Below are 22575 nucleotides of genomic sequence, written 5' to 3' on the forward strand. Positions count from 1 at the left end.
CTCAAAGTTCTCATCATCATCTTCTTCTTCTCCTTCTTTTTCTTTATTATTATTATTATTATTATTATTATTATTATTGTTATTACTACTACTACTACTACTACTACTACTACTACTACTACTACTACTATTATTATTATTATTATTATTGCTACTATTATTATTGTTGTTTTTTTATAATTGTTGTTTGTAATTTGTACAATTAACCTCCGTGTGGTTCGACCCCGGTCTTGCCGGGTTATTTATTACTTTGACACTCCTGCACTTGGGAGAAGACATTAATCTTTTAGTCGTATCATTACCAATGAGAAAATGGTTGGTAAAACCTTGAAGCTCGTGTTGGGTACATTATTACTATTAATTATTGCTAGCACGCCTAGTAGTGTTTAGCTCCACATGTCTGCTCTAGCAGCCATTGCACTACTACCCTGCACTACGAGCAGTGACAGCTGGTAGCAAGAAGAGAAAAGGAAAGGGAGGAATTTATGATTCTACCCTTGGTGCTTTTTTTAGGGTTTGGGATTTAATTTATAGATTTATCCTTGGTGTAGTTTATTACTTATTACCAGTTGGCTTTTGGGATAGAATTACAATTTTGCCTCTCCTTATATAAAATGTTGATTTTATATTTTAATATCACTATAGGATTTAACAGTTTTATCGACAGAATTTTTCCGTCGGTGTAAGACACATATTCTATTAGTAATTAATTTACCAACGAAATCACTAACGAAAATGCTTTGTCGGTAAATTTTTCATTGGTAATTTTTTATTGTTAGTAAATCCGTTGGTAATAAAAAAAATATTCTTATCGATGGATTTACTAACATAACAGATGCGTCGATATTAATATTTTTTTATTACTGACGAATTTACCTATGGATATACCGATGGAAATTTCACTGGTAATTCCGTCGGTAATTATTTAAAAACATTTTAAAAAATTAATTTTAGAAAATAATGAAATTAACATAAATCAACACTCTATAATATATACTCAAAATGCTTGGAAAAAAGAATAAGAAAATCAACTTAAAAAAATTTGCAACAAAAAAAAAATAAATTCAACTAAAAAAATTTATATGAAAAAAATAAAGTTGTAATTTCTAAAAATTTAAAAATCCTATAAATAAATCAATTAAAAATTAGTCTCATATGAAAAAAAATCTCACAACAACATTTATACAATTATTAAGAACAAAAAGAATTAAAAATAAAATAAAAAAACAAATATAGTGAAAAAAATCATGAAAAAGGAAAAAAGAAAAATCTTACCTTAATGTACTTGCAAGTGAAGCTAAGGAGAGAAAAAAGTTTCGTAAAGCATATTAATTAAAAAAAAAAAGCTAAGAGGATAAAAGAAGAAAGAAGAAGAAGACATACCCGAGCATGGAGGAAAAGAGTAGGAGATGAGGAGAGAATAGAAGAGAAAGAAATAGATATTGATGTTTTTTACATATAATGAAGAAGAAGAAGAGGAAGTAGTGGAAGAAGAATAATAAAAAATAAATGTCTCTTGTAAAATAAAATGATTCAGTCTTTTTATTGGAGCACATTAGCGACGGATTTACTGATGAATAATTGAATATTAATATTTTTTAATTATTTCATCGGTAATATTTAATTTAAATTTTCAATTTCATAAAAAGTTTTTAGAAACTGCCAAAAAATTACAGATAATTGAATATTAATATTTCATAATATTAATATTTTTTTTATTGGGTACATCATTACTATTAATTAATTTGTTAGCTTGTAGCCATTACCAAAGAGAGAATGACTGTTAAAACCTTGAGGTCATTACCTCATTTTTGTGACCCACAGGTCACGACAATACTAGATGAAAGGAAGCTCGAGGATCTTGAGAGTTTTTACAAAAAAAAAAAATGAGGTTCTTATTTTTATTTGTTGGTCATTGGGTTAGGTTTGTCCATTCATAATAAATGAGCGTGTTCAAGTTTTTAAAATAGTTACTAAAAAAAGTAACAACTTCCTCTCGTTATATATTAAGAGATATAACTTATATGAAAAGGATAGTTTTTCATTGGTTGAATAATGGTTCTCTCTTTCTCTTCTTTTATTTTGAACTCTTTGTATTTCTTTGATAAAATTTATAAATATATTCATACTATGAAATATTATTTGATTTTAATAATTGAAATGAGACTAAAGTAATCGAATCGGGAATAAGAAAGGGAATTTTCAAAAGTAAGTTTTCTTTTCAAATTCACATTGGCATCAAAGCCATGATTTTAATTTTTTTATACAGTATATCTGTTACTGTATAAATGTTAGGTGTAAATTTTGTGTTAAAAAAATACTTCCATTAAGTCTTGGATTTTATTTATACTGCCACAAGGAGAGCTTAAACCTCAGACTTTTTGATAAATTAGAATAAGGTTTGTCTTGCTGCGCTAGCTACTAATAAAGCTTTCAAACCAAAATGAAAATTGTTCTAATTAAGTCCCCTGACAGATCAGTTGCTTTTGTTTTTGGTCATTAAATGTTTTTTTTATTAAAGGATTTAAAATTATAATTGTAAGATAAAGTGAAATTGGCTAAAAAAAATGAAAGCATGAAAGATCAAGTCAAAGATTTTAAAATAAAAAGGCTTTTTATTTTTAAAAATCAGAAGTTATCATGGAAAAAAAAAATGATAGCACAAATCTTGTAAAATTTTACATTGGAAATGACTTATCATGAGTTTTGAACACTAAGAACATCACGATAAAATAGGGTTATTGAGAGGACAAATCAATCACTTTAAGAAACTAGAAAAATTATGTTGGGTTTCTTGAAACTCATAAATATAGTGAAAATAATAATCATAAAATCTTTAGGAAGGCTAAGAATCTCGATAGATAGTTTAAGATTCATGCAAAGATTACTTCAAGATCATATCTTTTTTTAAGGTTACATTAACTCTTGAAGGTTGTTTTGTCTCAAACAACAAGTTGTTTAATTATTCAATCTCCGATAGTAACATACATGAACTATTAAATAAATTTTTTTCTAAAAGCCCTTTTAAAAAGAGTGATTGATATGCCTTTACTACTAGTTCTGCTTCTTCTTCTTCTTTTTTAATGTTTTGCGGTATATCTTTATCTGATCACATCAAATTTTCCATCATTATCTCATCCATACAACAAATATGAGGCATAACATTCTATTTATAGGGAAAATTTTATAACCATATTAATCACTTTGCCCTTAGAAAAACATCACATTTATTATTTCATGATAGTTTTAGAAATTTATGCAATCAAATATATACTTGATTTGTCTAGGTCTAGAATTATAATCCTTTGTAAAAATTACATTATAGTTCTTAATTTCTAAAATATATTTACAATCAAGTCTCACTTGATTAATCATCCCAACTTAATTTCTAATTCCCTAAAAATAGAGAAAAAGACAAGAAACGCAGGCCCTATTTAATATTACAACCATTCAACCATCAACAAAACATAATCATATTTTTCTTTTGATATCCATAATCTTCCATCATGTATAAAAACACATTGATATGCATAATTTAATATATAGCATGCTTCAATCCTAGCTATTAACTTTTTGTGTAATTTTAAAATAATATTTTTAACATTTAGAAATATTAAATCAAACTCAATTTGATAATTTCTCAAACTTTTATAAATTTTATTTAATTCATTTTCTTTAAAAAATTCATTTTAAAGATTTCATAAGAAAATTAATCATATTAAACTTTTGATGCAGAAAAGAAGGTAATACTTGTTATAATTGAGTTTAGTAACTATGCTATTATTTGTTGGGATCAAATTATTCTAGGTAGGAGAAGGAATGACGAGAGATCCATAGAGATTTGGGATGAGAGGAAAGCAATCACGAGAAACAAGTTTATTCCTAGACATTATTATAAAGAACTATTTCAAGCATTGTAGAGTTTGACTCAAAAGTGTAAGAGTGTGGACAATTACCACAAGGATATAGAGATTCCCATGATTAGAGCCAATATTGTGGACGATATATAGGTTACAATAGTAAGGTTTGAATAGAGAGATAATTAATGTGATTAAGTTGCAGCATTATATTGAGATGGAGGATATGGCTCACATGATCGACTAATGTAATATTTCAATAATTCAAAGACAAATCAATGGTAAATTATTTTTTTAGGCCATCATATTCTCAATGCTTCTTATAATAGCATTTCAAAGGTTAGTACATGGGTTCCATCCATTAGCATGGCACATTACTCATACGATTGTGTAAATTCAACTTCTCCATATAGAATGTACTCAATACACATACCACACAACATTATATTTACATATACATAGGTTTACATTATATCATAATAACATATGCATGAGTTCACATCCCTATTCAAATATTGTTATTATTACTAGATTATACAAAAGTGGCAATTCTACAACTAGTACATTCGCTTCTAAAAAATATAGAACGCCTAAACATGCGAATACACTACTGTTTTAAAAAATATATGGACTTCTAGATTGGGATTTCCTACATACGTTAATTGTGTTGTCTCTATTATAAAAGCAAAATGGATCCAAGAATTATAAATAATCTAAACATGATAATAATAAACAACTAGAAGAATATTATTGTTAGTTTTTGTTATCAACTTAGTAGGTACATTCCTTTTTTTTTACTTCTCATATGCATATTACAATCCTTATTATTTTGACCATTGTGTTATCCTTACTCATACGCCCCAACCTCTTCATACCCGACTATCCATCTAGGATGCCATTAGCCAAAGCTAATTGTAACAACACAACGTTTTCATAGTAAAAAATTGGTGGAATTTTTTTTGTAAGTCATTAGGTTCTCGATACTTTTTCATAATATCATTATGTAAATTTATAAATACATTATATTTATTAGCAACGCACAACTCACATAGGGTAAAGTAAATCAACATCTTATAAAGATTGACAATACACATTCTTGCAATGGTATTTAGGGTTTATTGTAATAGAATTCATCTTTTAGAGTAGTGCATACTCATGTGATTTCACAATACAACATTCACAAAAAAGAGAATATCACATACATACATTCACCATATCATGTTTACAAGATTATACTTTTGTATATGTATTCCATTACAATTTTTGATACAAATCTTTACAAAAGTGTCAAATGGCAAAATGTTCATCTAGTTTGTTCATTCTTATCAAATACATAACACCTAAAAACATACTATTACATATCACCTTTCAAAATATATGAACCATGGAACATGCTTTCCTATACACCTTGATTGTGTAATGTCCCTATTGACTAATACTTAAAAATGCATTTTTTATTGAGGTTTTATATCATTATTTTGCATTTAAAGTATTAATAACTTCTTAACTAAAACATGTTTTATAATAAGAAGTTTGATACTATAAGATACTTTTAATTTATGGTAAATATTCATCTTTAATGCAAGCGTATCACATGAGTTTAACTACTGAAATTGAGAAGATAAAGAGAGGGTTAACCTTAGAAAAGAGATGCTGGTTCAATCCAAATTGGAACACTGTTCAGTCATTGGATCATATGTGGAGTTATAGATCTTGGATTTCAATTTGGTTTATATAGCTAGACAGTTAAGACATAGGCCTAAATCATGAAGATATTTTACCAAATTCTGATTGCATCAATGTCAATTCAGCTAGCCAAAGTGCTTGAGTGATGTTGTCCACCAAGTCCACTAATCAATAGTTGACCACTACATTAATTATCAATTACCACATGAATAGTTTCGAATTTTAGCCTATAAAAGGAGGCATTTGCCATTCATTTAGGCATCTTGTTTTCCATATCAAGATCATGTTCTTGCTCTCTCTCTTTATATTTTTGTAATGTTTAAGTTTTGCTTTCATTAATCTCTTGTTCATCCTTTTCATTTCCCTTACTATACTTAGTTAACTTATATTATGTTTATGTTCTTGCATTGTTTCTTTAAGCTTTTCTTCTTCATAATGTCTAGCTAAGTTAATTATGTCAAGGTGAAAATGTTTCACTAATGGTGTTAGGATAAGTAAATAAAAACTCAATATGGACTTTAATGCTTATCTCCTAAACAACTTGCTATTAACATATCTTATCATTTTTATCTTATTAATTCTTAATACCTTGTTAAATGGTTAATCTAGATTTGTGTTGTATAACACTTGGTACATCAAATACTTGATCCTTCAAAGTCTTCGGCCGACATCATTATTATGAGAGGAACTTGATTTGTCGTCAACATAAGTTAGCATCATGAATACTCGATAAAATTTATAAGTATGGTGTTATATAAATAAGACAATTAATATGATCATGCTGATAATTAATAAAGAGTTTATACCTTACTTATTGATATGACTAAAAGATTGATGTCTTCTCCCAAGTGCAGGAGTGTCGAAGTAATAAATAACCCGGCAAGACCGGGGTCAAACCACAGAGAGGTTAATTATACAAATTATAAACACTTATAAACAACAACAATAGTAACAATAATAACAATAATAATATTAGTAACAATAATAATAATAATAATAATAATAATAATAATAATAATAATAATAATGATAATAATAATAATAAAAAGGAAGAAGAAGAAGAAGAAAGTTGATGAGAACTTTGAGATGAAAGATTAACGTAAGGATTAAACAATGATAAAAATAAATGTCAAGGCTAGAGGATTCACTAATGGTATGTCAAACAAGTATAGTATAAACTCTTATTATTCAAGTGGAAACCACACACAAAGGAGGTTCCAATCAGATTATAAATTGTTAACATGATTACATTAGTTATCTTATTCGATTAATGCTAATACTTGTAAATTAATGCTAATACTTGTAAAATCTTATTCGATTAATGCTAATACTTGTAAATCTCGTCAAGCATTCATGATTATAACTTATGTTAACAACAAATCAAGTTCCTTTCATAGCTCAAGTGTCGGTTATACCATACATTATGGGCTATGAGAGTGTCAAGTATTTTTTGTACGAAGTGTTATACAACATAAATCAAGATTAGTCATTTAACAAGCAAAGTATTAAAGAGTGAACAAGATAACAAATACAAAACATGTTAGTATCAAACATTAAAGTCCATATTAAGTTTACACTATACTTATTCTTATACCATTAGTGTAACCTTTTCACCTTGACATAATAAACTTAGCTAGACATAATGAAAGAAAGAAAAATAAATAAACAAAATAAGAACATAAATAAGATAAAAGTTAACTAAGTAAATGAAAGGAAATGAAAGGCATAAACTTGATATTAATGAAAGCAAAGCATAAACATTACAAAAAATACAAAGAGAGAAAACAAGAGCATGATCTTGATCTGGAAACTAAGATGCCTAAATGCATGGCAAATGCCTCCTTTTATGGGCCAAAATTAGGAACTATTGATTTGATGACTAATTGATGAGTGGGTGACCAACTCTTGACTTAGTAACAATCCTTATCTTCTCTTGTCTGCCCAAAACATCATTGATAATGTCAAAAATGGAGCTACTTGAAAACATGAAAGTTGTATGCAATTGTCTCAGCTTTCTTGTGTAAGCAATTCAGCTCATTTGGACTTCTAGAACTCCAGATATGGCCAAAATACTGAACAGTGCTCGAGTTGGAAGACAAATTCGGGCTTCTTTGTTGTTGCAACAATTTGGACTTAAAAATGGCCTTTTTAAATCTTGGGCTCCATATGAACAATTTGGACTTGAATTTGTTGTTGCTACAATTTGGACTTGATAATGGCCTTTTTAGATCTTGGGCTCCATATGAAAGTTGTAGGCCTATGTCTTACCTTTCCATCCATATACAGTAGACCTAAATCTGAGATCTATAGCTCCAGATATGACCCAATTACCGAACAGTGTTCCGGTTTGGATTGCACTGACATCTCTTTTCTAAGTTTGGCCATCTCTTTATCTTTTCAATTTCAATTCTTAAATTCATCACTCAATCCTTTCATTTATGTGATAGGCCTGTATTTAAAATGAACATTTACCATAAATTAAAGGTATCTTATATTATTAGATATATTATTATAAAACATGCTTTAGTTAAGGAGTTATTGATACTTCAAGTGCAAAATGATGATATAAAATCATGATAAAAATGCACTTTTAAGTACTAATCACACCCCCCAACCAGCTTATTACTAGTCCCTAGTAATCAAAGCGTTAAAATAGAAAAACAATTTGTAAATTCCACAAAGCAAGGTATTCATCATTTAACTTCCATTAATCTATCCAAATAAACAAACTCTCGTTAAATTTATATACCTGCTCAATACCTCTTAACAAGATATTCATAAACCTTTCTTTTGTGCTCAATGTATCAACACATAATTATGGGGCTTTTATTGGAAGAAAACAAAATTTTTGTTCTAATGTTTAAGGTTAACTTCCTTGGGTTGGGATTATTATTTTTGTCTTTTTTTTAATATATATACATATAATTTAAAACACCATGTGTTAAGGCTCTAGGCGCGGGGATGCGCCAACGAAAGCATATTGCCTAGAATTCGGCAGCGATGGACAGCGGCAGCCTTGCATAGGCAGAAACAAATTCGGCAGGCAGCGTGCAATGGTCTATGCGAGTCGTTGAGCTTGCGACTTGGCATGGACGTGGGGGCTTAGGTGATGGACCTTCTAAGTCAGCAGCTGACGCAGCACAATAGGCAATAGGGACTGCCATGCGGATAGGCAGAAGATGGCTGTATCATGGGGGCAAAATGTGGGGAAGTGGCAGCTGAGTGGGGAAAGGAAGTGCTCCACTATGTAAGCCACTAAGTTCATGGGAGAGCAAGTGCTCCACTATGCCCCGAAAATGAGGGATCATGGAGATCATAGGGAGTAAGTGCCCCATTATGGCCTGAAAAATAAGGATTATGGGTGAGCCTAGCAACTCACACTTGTCTATAAATAGGCTGCCAAGCCTCTGCTGTGTAGCATGCGATTTTATGCATAGCACACACACTTGTATTGTGTAATCCTTTGTTGATGAGATAAATAAAGGTTGAGAGGTATTCTTGTAAACTTGGGTGCTTGCTTGTGTTTGTTCCTTTTATACGACTTGGAAATTGTGGGAACTTCGTTGGGTGAGCGAAACACATAGTCGTAGGAAACATGAGCGAAAAGGGGAGGCAAGGCTGAGTTTAGTTGGGACTAGACTGCCGCATTGGGTTGAATTGTGTTGCGAAAAATTTAACCCCGTGACAATTGGTATCAGAGCACGGTTGATTTTAACGTGCAGCAGAAGTCATGGAAGCTATTCGGGAACGGTTGATGCGTCTTGAAACCTTGATAGGGTTGAATGAGGAAGAAGACGAGGAACGTTCCATCATGGATCGCTTGAAGGATGCTATGGAATGCGCTGAAAGGGTTGAGAGCTTGTATATTTCTCTTACGGTAGAATCAAGTGAAAGATTGGAAGCTGCCGAAGAGGCGATTGCTCTTCTGAAAAGGGCAGTGCGAAACACTCCTATTGGGGTAAGTACATCTAAGCCTAAGTTGCCTGAACCAAAGTCTTTTGGTGGGGCAAGAAGTTCCAAAGAACTTGAGAATTTCTTATGGGACATGGAGCAATACTTTAGTGTTGCTAAGATCGGCGTGGCTGAACAAGTGGATCTTACCGTGATGTATCTCACGGGTGATGCGAAACTTTGGTGGCGGACGAGAACCAAAGATGACTTAAGTGTTGCACATGCTTTATGAAATAGAAAACACAGTTTTTTTTTTTAAATAGCTACTACCCTCTCCCCCCAACTAAAACGAGACATTGTCCTCAATGTTTAAAGGTAGAAAGAAGGCAGAATCAAGTGAAAGATTGGAAGCTGCCGAAGAGGCGATTGCTCTTCTGAAGAGGGCAGTGAGAAACACTCCTATTGGGGTAAGTACATCTAAGCCTAAGTTGCCTGAACCGAAGTGTTTCGGTGGGACAAGAAGTTCCAAAGAACTTGAGAATTTCTTATGGGACATGGAGCAATACTTTAGTGTTGCAAAGATCAGCGTTGATGAGCAAGTGGATCTTATCGTGATGTATCTCACGGGTGATGCGAAACTTTGGTGGCGGATGAGAACTAAAGATGACTTAAGTGCTGGACATCCAAAGATTGAGACATGGGATCGTCTCAAGCAGGAGCTAAAGGAGCAGTTCCTTCCCAACAATGCATCGTGGATGGCACGGGAGGAATTAAAAAGGCTCAAACATGAAAGGTCAGTTCGCGAATATGTTAAATCTTTCAGTTCTTTGATTCTCGATATCGAGAATATGTCCGAGGAGGACAGGCTCTTCAACTTCATGTCTGGGTTGCAAACTTAGGCGCAAGCGGAACTAAGACGACAGAACGTGAAGGATCTGTCCTCCGCTATTGCTACTGCGGACAGTTTGGTTGATTTCAAATCAACTACTAGAGAGGGCTATACATCTGCCTCCTTCAAGTCTAAGGGAAGGAACAAGGAGGATAAGATGAAGAAGAAATTCGGTGGGGGTGCATCGAAGGCTGCTGCCGTGGATAAGGGCAAGGCTAAGTTTATGGGTGCACAAGGTAAGAGTCCAAAACCGAACTTTACTTGCTTCATTTGTGATGGACCTCACTTTGCGAGGGAATGCCCGAAGAGGGAGAAGTTGAATGCTATCCGGGCTGGGGGTAGCGATGAGGATGAGGGGGTAGTTACGCACGTCAATCCTATGCGTGTGATAAACTGCCTGGTAGCTGAATCAGGGGATACGGCTGTCGAAACCCGCCCTGTCGATCAAGACTTGGCGAGGATTGATACACTGCGAAAGGGAAAGTCAGGGACTACGAACAACCGATGTATGTGAAGATTGGGATAAACGGCAAAAACATGAATGCTATGCTGGATTCAGGTGCAACCCACACGTTTGTGGCAGATCGGCTGGTGAAGGAACTTGGCTTGCGGCTGGGTGATAGCCATACATCTATGAAGGCAGTAAACTCGAAGGCACAAAGAATTGCTAGGATGTCTTATGATGTGCCGATAATGCTGGATCAGTGGAGAGGTAAGCATGATGTGTTGGTCATAAATCTTGATGATTACGATATTATTCTTGGTCTTGATTTCTTACGAAAAGCCAATATAGTTTTGATGCCATATCTCAATGGAGTCATGATTGCAAGTGAGGGGTGCCCATGTTTCGTCCCATGTTGCAATATCGCAGCTGTGAAAGTAGTGAAAGGGGGAAAGAGCTTGGTCTTGGCAATTGCTATTGACAAAGCATTGCGGAAAGGAGGGGAAGTGTTTCTTGCGACAATAGTTGATGAGAAGGCCGACTATTGTGGAGAGGTGCCAAACGAAATTGCTAGCATGCTGCAGCAATTCGAGGATGTAATGCCGCCTTAACTACCGAAGAAACTCCCACCTAGGAGAAACATCGACCATCGAATTGAGTTGGTGCCAGGGACAAAGCCACCATCTCAAGCCCCTTATCGAATGTCGCCAATGGAATTGGCAGAACTAAGGAAACAATTGGAAGAGCTGATTGACTCGGGATTTATCCGCCCTTCCAAGGCTCCATATGGTGCTCCTATGCTGTTTCAAAAGAAGGCGGATGGAAGCCTTCCCATGTGTGTGGACTACCGAACACTTAATAAGGTAACAATCAAAAACAAATATCATGTCCCTTTAATTCAGGATTTGATGGATAGATTGTGCGGAGCCTCTATCTTCACGAAATTGGACTTGCGGTCGGGGTATTGGCAAGTGCGCGTTGCTAATGGGGATGAGCATAAAACTACTTGTGCGACAAGGTATGGCTCATACGAGTTTCTAGTTATGCCATTTGGCCTAACAAATGCTCCAGCAACATTTTATAATCTAATGAATGAGGTGCTATATGATTTCTTAGATAATTTTGTTGTAGTCTACTTAGATGACATTGTAATCTATAGTAGAAGCATTGAAGAACATGTAACTCATCTCTCTAAAGTCTTAAGTAGATTGAGAGAACATGAATTGTATGTAAAGAGGGAAAAGTGTGAGTTTGCAAAAGATGAAATTATGTTCTTAGGCCATTTAATTGGCGAAGGACAGGTGAAGATGGATCCACGGAAGATTCAAGCCATCGTTGAATGGACAACACCAAAATTAGTCCCGGAATTGAGGTCATTTTTGGGGCTTGCAAACTACTACAGACGATTCATTGAGGGCTATAGCAAGAAAACAACTCTTTTCTCGGATCTTCTCAAAAGAGATGAAATTATGTTCTTAGGCCATTTAATTGGCGAAGGACAGGTGAAGATGGATCCACGGAAGATTCAAGCCATCGTTGAATGGACAGCATCAAAATCAGTCCCGGAATTGAGGTCATTTTTGGGGCTTGCAAACTACTACAGACGATTCATTGAGGGCTATAGCAAGAAAACAACTCCTCTCTCGGATCTTCTGAAGAAGAATCGGAGTTGGGAATGGACGATTGACTGCCAACTAGCTTTTGAGAAGCTGAAAACAGCGGTAGCGTCAGCTCCAGTTTTGGGGCTGCCTGATTTTGAGAAGCCATTTGAAGTGCATACGGATGCTTCGGATAGGGCCATTGGGGGAGTGCTAGTACAAGAGGGACATCCAGTTGCTTTTGAGAGTCGGAAGCTGACTGATGCGGAACAGAATTACTCGACGCATGAGAAAGAGATGACGGCAGTGGTGCACTGCCTAGGCATATGGAGAGTATATCTGTTGGGGCCAAAATTTGTGGTCAAGACTGATAATGTGGCGAACACATTTTTCAAAACACAGAAGAAATTGTCACAGAGACAGGCTCGGTGGCAGGAATTCTTGGCCGAATATGACTTTGTATGGGAGCACAAACCGGGGAGTCATAATCAGGTTGCGGATGCACTCAGCAGACGCGAGGTAATTGCTACTGTTCTTGCTATTGTTCAGGTGGAGTCGGACATGCTGGGACGACTTCGTCTAGCTGCTGGGGAAGATGCAGCGTACAAGAAAATGGTTGAGCTTGTACGAGAAGGGACAATACGGAGGTATTGGCTGGAACAAGACCTACTCTATGCAAAGGGGGGTCGAATCTTTGTGCCAAAGGGGGAGCTGCGAAAACACTTAATGATGGAGACTCATGATCCGCAATGGGCAGGACATCCAGGTAGAGAAAGGATGGTTGCTCTCTTGTCGCAGACTTATTATTGGCCGAAGATGGAAGACGATGTAGAACTTTACGTCAGGACTTGTCTTGTGTGCCAACAAGACAAGACTTTGCGGCAGCGAGAAGCAGGCTTATTACAGCCGCTGCCGATTCCAGAGAAGCCTTGGGTATCAGTTTCGATGGACTTCATTGTTGGCTTTCCAAAGGTGGATGGCATGAACACGATCATGGTTGTCGTGGACAGATTCACCAAGTATGCGGTGTTTGTAGCTGCCCCTGTGGTGTGTACAGCCGAAGTGGCCGCTGACTTATTCTACCGCAACGTGGTGAAATACTTTGGAGTACCCTCAGACATTGTAAGCGATCGCGATGTGCGATTCACGGGTAGATTCTGGACAGCATTGTTCAACATGATGGGAACAAGGCTGAAGTTTTCGACTGCCAACCATCCGCAGACTGATGGGCAGACGGAAAGGATAAATGCTTTGCTAGAGGAATATTTGAGACACTACGTGACAGCAATGCAGCGAAACTGGTTGGAGTTGCTAGATAGTGCGCAGTTTTGCTATAATCTTCAAAAATCCTCGGCAACGGAAGCAAGTCCATTTGAGCTGGTTTTGGGGGCACAACCCCAAACTCCTGCCGAGATTGCAGTGCAGATATCTGGTGGGAAGAGTCCAGCGGCATACAGATTTGCGATGGAGCGACAGGAGCTGGTTGAGCAAGCTCAAGATAGTTTGCGAAAGGCCAGGAAGCGGATGCTCAAATATGCAAATCAAAAGCGAAGAATGCTGGAATTCAGTGTGGGTGACAAGGTGTTGCTCAAGTTAACTCCTCAAATTTGGAAGAAAATTGTGGGGACGTCAAAGCACCGAGGGTTGGTGCCAAGATATGATGGGCCTTTTGAAGTCATTGAAAAGGTTGGGGCTGTTGCCTATAGATTGAAGCTGCCCGAACGGCTGAAGCTTCATCCCACTTTTCATGTAAGTTACTTACGGCCATTTTATGAAGACAATGAGGATCCTAAAAGAAGTAAGTCGCAACGAGCCCCTCCTACGATTCACAAGCAATTTGACGATGGTATCGTCAAGATTATGGATCATCGTCGACTTGGCCAACACAAAAAGAATCGGCGGACAGAATTCTTAGTGAAATGGAAGACGAATGAAGAGGTTTCGTGGGAGAAGGACACAGATTTGTGGCAATTTGAGGATCAAGTGCAAAACTACCTCACATCTATTCCGACGAGGACGTCGGACTCTTCTAGTGGGGGTGGTTTGTTAAGGCTCTAGGCGCAGGGATGCGCCAACGAAGGCACATTGCCTAGAATTCGGCAGCGATGGACAGCGGCAGCCTTGCGTAGGCAGAAACGAATTCGGCAGGCAGTGTGCAATGGTCTATGCGAGTCGTTGAGCTTGCGACTTGGCATGGACGTGGGAGCTTAGGTGATGGACCTTCTAAGTCAGCAGCTGACGCAGCAGAATAGGCAGTAGGGACTGCCATGCGGATAGGCAGAATATGGCTGTATCATTGGGGGCAAAATGTGGGGAAGTGGCAGCTGAGTGGGGAAGGAAGTGCTCCACTATGTAAGCCACTAAGTTAATGGGAGAGCAAGTGCTCCACTATGCCCCGAAAATGAGAGATCATGGAGATCATGGGGAGTAAGTGCCCCATTATGGCCTGAAAAATAGGGATTATGGGTGAGCCTAGCAACTCACACTTGTCTATAAATAGGCTGCCAAGCCTCTGCTGTGTAGCATGCGATTTTGTGCATAGCACACACACTTGTATTGTGTAATCCTTTGTTGATGAGATAAATAAAGGTTGAGAGGTATTCTTGTAAACTTGTGTGCTTGCTTGTGTTTGTTCCTTTTATACGACTTGGCAATTGTGGGAACTTCGTTGGGTGAGCGAAACACATAGTCGTAGGAAACACGAGCGAAAAGGGGAGGCAAGGCTGAGTTTAGTTGGGACTAGACTGCCGCATTGGGTTGAATTGTGTTGCGAAAAATTTAACCCCGTGACACATAGCATATCGCGTGTCATTTAACGACCCTCTAAACTCAACCTTCATGTTTTTTACATAAACTACGTGAAGGGAAGAGAAAAGTAAACATGAGGGGCCATGGCAGAGAACGTGATGTCATCAGTAAATTTGTTGCTAAGATGAACAAAGTTCAAAGGTTGTATGTAGTCATATACATCTGCGGGGAATTTGTCAAGAAGACTAATGGGGACAAACCATGAAATAAACAGGCAGCCGGTCAGTCTATGCCGCGGGGCATTGAAGGCAAGACCAATCTGACTCACAGAGATCATGGGCAGACTGCCCATCGTTGTCCTTCGCATCTGTATCTGCATTTTGCTTCACAAGATATTCAGCAATTGCTTCTCTCTCACAGACAGCAGCATAATGCAACGGGGTTTGGCCTTCATTATCCTGCCATTAAAAAAAATTGAATCATTAGCAATTATCAGAATAGCAACAAAACAAAAAGAAGAAAGAATCCCCTTGGCAGCTAGCCATAAAACATAAGGCAAATTTTAAAAACAAGTTTACAAAAGCCGTATTCGCCCAAAGAACCTATGGCACCAAATAACTTTTCTTTTCCTTTCTTTTCATTTTTTTTTTTTTTTTTTTTTTTTTGTGCAGAGGGAGAGATATCAGGGCGGACTCTGTCTCATATTAACCGCCTGAAAATGGTACCTAAAATCAACAAACACTAGAGAATGTGGGCAAGGAACAATGATTTTAAAGACCCCAATAAGGAATGCTCATTTCTAACTTGAGATAGAAACTTCAGAAATTAAAGCAAACCATAAAGGGACATTTATAACATTAATTGCTTCAAAACTACAAGTACTTTGATCTGAAAGATATTTGAAAGTAATAGTACCAGAGAATTGAAGACACTTCAAAAGAGATGCCTAAAACATCTATTTACCTTTGCATTTATGTCTGCATTCTTTCCAACAAGCACCTCGGCAATATTAAGATGACCACGATCTACCGCCCAATGCAAAGGAGTCCGACCCTCACTATCTACAATAATCACAAATGCTTAGAAGGAGCTAATCATCTCTAAAGCCCCTAGGTTCACATGAAGGTCAACAATAAGCTACGAAACTTTGTCCAAATCCACGCTTTTGATGCACAAGTACAGCACAGGAAACACAAGGAGAGACATAAAATATGGAAGTACACTGTTCATAATACTAAAAAATCAGCAGAAGCAAAATAAAACATTCTTCATTAAGTCCTCCAATAAAAAGCATATATGAAAAGTCAGAACATCCTTCAACATTGCAGATAGGTCTCAATAAGTTTGATTCCCAAAAAAGCTTGATGGATTTTCATAAGTGCAAGACATCTCATTGGCTTGAGGAAAAGAATAAGCAACATGCAAAACAGGGAAACGAATAGAAAAGGATGCCATTGTGCATGTTCTAACACATGATATAGTTCCAAGTATTGTAAAGCATTGCCTAAACTACTCAATTTGCATATGATTGCATCATTGCACGGCGCCTGGTATTGATGATGCTCTGGCAAGTATAAGCTCAATAATGACCCATTAAATTGGACAAGCATGCTCAAAGGCTATATTCAGCAACAGCTCAATTTGCATATACAAGTAGCACCCAAGCAATCAAGGTGAAACCGTTAGGCATGGCATCAATATAATATCATTCACTTATTTCAGTGTCAAAACACGTGACTGGGGAAAAGAGCAGACACTGGAGAAACGAACCTTTCAAGTTCACAGAAACACCACCATCAATGCATTTGATCAAATTATTCACTTCTCCTTCTCTGGCAAACGCATGAATGGCATCCATTTTCCTGAAAACCAGGAATAACAGACCATTAAGCTTGTTTTGGGTGGGCCTATGATTAACATTTAGAAAGATACCCTTGATGAGGGTACCAAAAACATGTTCACTAAATAGCATCTACATTTTTAACTCATTGTTGACATTATTCAAGCAGACATAGACTTCATAATGGAAAATGTCTCAATAAGAAAATGCACATGGTATTTTTTTTCAATTGAATGTTGGGCAATGGACTTGGCACTTATTTATGGCATAAAGTCCATTAAAACTGCAAACCTGTAAAATGGAGCATAAATCTCCTTTCTTTTATGCTCTAGTGATAGAAAACATTTTATTAACATTCCTATTCATTTGATGAAATCAAATAGGACATTTTGCTTGCATATTATGGATAATAATAGTCATGAATGCACCAGGATTTTAGCATCAGAATCAATTTGCTGAGATCATAAAAAGAAATATTGTGGATTCTAAATTTGCTTAGAAAAGAATTTTGACCCTGCCACATGGGAAAGGGAGACCAGGAAATGTCTTTCTCCAGTTGTGTGGTTGTGGGAATGTACTTCAGAGTTTATCCATTGCAAATTTTCAAGCACCGATCAAATAAAAAGCTCAATAAAATCAATCCCAAGCATGATAAGTTCAACCCAGATCTAATAAATTTACGCTTATCCTCAAGCAGGTAGCTAAGAAGTCAAGCATTGGCCAAATATGGTTCACTGTAACAAAATTACCTAGCTTTGAAATCATATTAACTCATGAACTAGAATTATAAAAGAATTCCAATCCCAGTGCTGAAAAACAACATTTCTGTCAACCATTTCCTAAATTAGACATCAGGGGATTCGGAACAACTGGATGCAGCACTAGAGTGCTCCCACTCCACACTAAAGCAAAGACCCCTGCACCTCACTTTCAGTAGCACCATCTATTAGACATTTATAATTTCCCCCAAAACAGTCTCTCATCGCAATGTATGGTACCATTATAAATCAGAGTAGCTAACTAGGTGTGAATACAGTTGACAATGTGTACTTGAAACAAAAAATTTCTCAAGGAAACCTGATCAACATTTTACCAGATATTCCACCAAGACTCGCAAACAGGAAAAATGACATGCCATGAGATTAGAGCCAAAGAAACATTAACTTTTCAATACTTTCTACATGCATGCTAGCATACAATCACATGAAGGTCCTGGATACCACTCTTGGAAAGGTGCTATTTGAGTGATCATATGAAGACCTAAAGGTCCGCAGATTAAGTAGACCTTCCACATAGAAGTTAAAAAAACCTTACAACTCTGTTCCTGATTCCTCCTCATAGACAAAAGTGCTGAAAACCGGTCCCATTGGTCCTTTGCCATCCTTGCTCGGTCCAACACCATCTCTGTCTTTGCTCTTGTATCATCATTGCAAGTATAAAATAACAAGGATAAGTCAAATGAAAGAAAGTACATTTACAGGACAGGGCAAAGAAAAGGAAAAGGTTAAATAAGAAAACTAAACCTCACCATAGCTGAACCAGAAGCCCAGGTAGGATACAGCTCTGTAATAATATCAATGTACTTCTGCATAGCATCTTCTGGTGGCATAGCACCCAATTTCTGCCATGCTTGCCTGGTATAAATCACCCAAAGATTCAAAATCAATCAGCCACCATACCTTCAGATAAAAAACACAACATTCACCCCCATCAACTATGCTGGAGAAACTGACATGCCCGATTAATAAACAAACTAAACAATAACCAGAATCAACTAAAAATATCTTCCAAAGAACCACCAACACATAGCTATCCTTTCAAGTAAATATCACGAGAGTGCTGCGCTATCATTAGCAAAACCTTGAAGTAAATCTACCTAATTTCAAATACTTGAATTTCACCTCTTTTCATCACAAATTCCAGTCACACCCTACTATATACACAAACAAACCCATCCATTATCCATCTAGTTTAAAATACCCATTTGAATCCCCTTAAAAAAAACAAACACATAAATAAACAAGCCCACATGCTTACCAAAATCCAACCCGCCCACACTACAAGCAAATTACATAAAAATTGAACTTCCTTAGCTGTTTCTTACCTCCAGTATTAACTTAACCTCCTAATCTAACCACATTAAAACCCTAAATTACAATTCCGATTAATCCATCATCATTTCACCAACTTGTTACTTACAAAAAAAAAAAGCCACAAAATGAAAACCCACTACACATAATTCGAAAAATTACCATTTGGCACGGGCAGTCATTTTGAGAGCAGAAGGAGGCGCGCTAGTACAAGGACCTTCAGTAGCAATCTTATAATACCCATAAAGCTGCAACTGCAAATCACTCGATACCTTCAACGAAACCCGATCCGCCGCAGCTGCAGCCACGAATGCCGTAGCTGCACTAAACATTTCATCCAATTCCGTACTCTCCACACCTTCCCAATCATCATCATCATCATCACCACCACCACCACCACCATCACCATCACTCCCTGATACGCTCTCGTTTCGGACACTGCCTTGTTCTGCAACCACCGAATCTACGTCACCATGAGAGTGCTGGTAATGATGGACTGCGGGGGGGGCGGGGGCGGGGGCGGGGGCGGGTTCGTTCAATTGGGGTTTTGGGTTTCGGGTGATACGGAGATTGTCGTTTTGGAAAGAAACAACGATGGAAATGAGTTTGGCGAGGAGGTATGAGAAGAGAAGACCTATGAAGATTGATTGGAGAAGGTGTTGCCAATCTGCCATTGAAATTAGAAGATAATTAAAAAAACCCTAACCCTAGAATTGATCATCAATCAGCAGGTGAACAGAACATCCCCACGCACAGCTGTATGTCTGCACCACACTCAAACAACGTTGTGAGGCAACATGCGCGCGCAGCTGTAAAACAAGACAACGCAAAAACAAACACTCACGCCTCGTGCACAGCGCTGCTCAAATCTCCTTTCTTTTTTATCGAACTTTATTTTTTCTTGATTTTTTTCCTACAAGTTATCAAATCTTTATTTTTTCTTCTTTATTTACAAATTCCTAAAATAAATTAATCATTGATTTCATGAAATATAATTTAAATTTGTAATTAAAAAATTATAAAGAATAATAATTAAAATAAATAATAAAAAAACAAATAGTATTTTTTCATACGTAAATTTCATTTTGTTATTTAACGTTTATATTTCATTTTGTTATTTAACGTTTATATTTATGCAATATTTGATTTATGTTATTTTGGGATTTTATGTTTTAATATCTAATTGTCTTTTTACACATTTTATAATTAAATTTATTTTTTAATAAATTTATTAAAATAATTATATAATTATATCATAGTTTTCAAATAATATTAGTTTTTATGATAATATTAACAATTACTTTTCAAATAATCATATATGAACTACATAATTTACTCATGAATATTTAATGCAAATGACATATTTATCTTTTTATCTTTTTATTATAAATTTTCTACACAACACTTCTTAAATTTATTATTTTTATATTTTTGAGTTAAAATTATTGGTTCGTGATTTTTTTTATTTTTGTTAAAAATTTCTTTTAAAATTATAATAAGTTTTTATTTAAAAACAAAAACTTCTCACAAAAACAACATGTTTTTGTGAAAACAAAAACATGAATAAAAAAAATAAGTTATTACTAATGAGAAGTATTTTTTATGAAATGAACATAATTTCATAACTACTAAATTAACAAAAGATTTAGACAATAATTCAAAGAAGTTGGTTAAATAAAATATACGATGCGTGAAAAATCCTAAGGGAGGGTGATAAGATTTGTTTAAGCCTATGGATGACCCCTTTGATCTTTGGATACAATACATGTAATGCTAGTATCGAAAAAAAAACCCCAAAACAAATAAATTAATTATAATTTTTTTTATAAAGTAATGCTAAATATTAGAAATAAAAAATAAGAAAATACATATAACTATTATCTTAGTGAGATCACTTTTGAGTCTCATTCAATGGCTCACAATTTTTTTGAATTTTTTATTATTATTCCACCCTTGACCCAACCCATCATGTCATCATGCATTTGTCAAGATTTTTCATTTTTTTAATTTTTCCAATTTCATATACATGTTAATAATTTCTTAATAATATTTTATGTGAAAAATAAAAAGAACTAAAATTACACCTATAAAATTAATAGGTCCTATAAGCATTAGTGAATAAAAAAATACAAGTATTAAATTAGAGGGTTTATTATGGGGTGTATTAATTTAACACATGTGATTTTAATATCCCGCTATTTTTTATATTAAATATTATTGATATTAATTTAGACAATTATTATTTATAACTTACTAGATTGTTTTATATAAAAATCAGATAGCACAAAATGTTAAATTGAAAAAATATTAATAGTAAAAGTAAAATTTAAAAATCTTGACAAACACTTGGCTGAAAGTGAAATGATGGGTCATACCTTTCTCTTCTATATCCCACAATTTCAAAGAAATTTCAAAATTAAAAAGAAAAAGAGAAACCTTTAAAAAATATATTAATTTAAATAAAAAAAACAGAATAAAATTTAATTTTTTAAAAAATATTTTTTAAATATAAAAATAAACAGGATTTTATAAAAATTATTTAAAAAAATATAAAAACTACTTCATAAAAATTTAGTTTTCAACTTAATTTTTTAATAAACCCTACAATATAAAATATAATTTAATTTATTCTTAAATACATTAGTATATTTGTTTCACTACAAATATAAAAACAAGTGAAAAACAAACATAGCCGCCGCCACCACCAACCCGATTAATGTTTTTCTTTTGCTTAATAATGAATCCATTATAGATGACAATTAACTAATAAAATATTAATGACAACCAAAGGACAATGGCCATATAATAATAATAGAAATTAAAAGGGAAGTTAAAAACATTGTTAACGAGCTTTGCTTTTCCCAAAGAAATCACGTGTCTTTGTTCATGGGCATTTTTATCTTTTCGTATGGCATACTAGTAATTAAATGATTGTTTATATATATATATATATATATGTGTGTGTGTGTGTGTGTATGTATGTATGTATGTATGTATGTATATGTATGTATGTATGTATACACACACTTTTTAAGAACAATAAAATAATTTAATTATCTCCAAGATAAAAAATTTATAACACTGGTAAAAAGGATCATAACTATCTTTTTATTTATTTATGTAAAGTAAATTGACAAATATACTCTTGAAATCAAGAAACTTATACCTTGAGTGGAGAGATCTTTTGGTATTTTTTTTTTATAATTATCAGGTTAATTAAAGATATTTTTATCTTTTAATATTAATTAAATATTATTTAATTCTAAAATTTTGTTGAAATGTAAGAGATACCCCGCTTTCTAGGCGTCATGACGACACCTTCAAGTCATAAAATGTTCTTTTATTATATCGTTGCATGAGGTAGTTTATTGCTTGTCAATTTTTTATATATATATTTTAATTTCAATTTTTATTATTAAATTTTTTAAACCTTTTTGTTAAAGTTTTATTTATTTTTAATTTAATTCTAATTTGTCATGTATAAGTTTTTTTAATTTGGTCCTTTTTATTTTGATTTTTAATTTTCTTCCATGA

General features: G+C 34.7%; 1 protein-coding gene across 1 annotated transcript; it reads right to left on the reverse strand.

The window, feature by feature from the left end:
• Nucleotides 1–15187: 15187 nt before the first annotated feature.
• LOC105141266 (acyl-CoA-binding domain-containing protein 1-like) lies at nt 15188–19960 on the reverse strand. The gene is made up of 6 exons (XM_011048444.1): nt 19204–19960; nt 18480–18585; nt 18266–18366; nt 16882–16973; nt 16075–16172; nt 15188–15569 (listed from the first exon to the last, which is right to left on the reverse strand). Exons 1-6 carry the CDS (start codon nt 19713–19715, stop codon nt 15399–15401), a joined length of 1080 nt encoding a protein of 359 aa, XP_011046746.1. The 5' UTR covers nt 19716–19960; the 3' UTR covers nt 15188–15398.
• Between the last annotated feature and the right edge of the window lie 2615 nt (nt 19961–22575).

Source organism: Populus euphratica, unplaced genomic scaffold (genome assembly GCF_000495115.2).
Source record: "Populus euphratica unplaced genomic scaffold, PopEup_1.0 scaffold118.1, whole genome shotgun sequence".
In the NCBI taxonomy this organism is placed as follows: domain Eukaryota; kingdom Viridiplantae; phylum Streptophyta; class Magnoliopsida; order Malpighiales; family Salicaceae; genus Populus; species Populus euphratica.

Coding starts and splice junctions, on each gene's coding strand:
- LOC105141266 (XM_011048444.1), bottom strand. CDS start 19,715: ATGGCAGATTGGCAACACCTTCTCCAATCAATCTTCATAGGTCTTCTC. Junction 16,974..18,265: donor GAGGAATCAGGAACAGAGTT/GTAAGGTTTTTT, acceptor CCTGGTTTTCAG/GAAAATGGATGCCATTCATG. Junction 15,570..16,074: donor ATGCAGACATAAATGCAAAG/GTAAATAGATGT, acceptor TTTTAATGGCAG/GATAATGAAGGCCAAACCCC.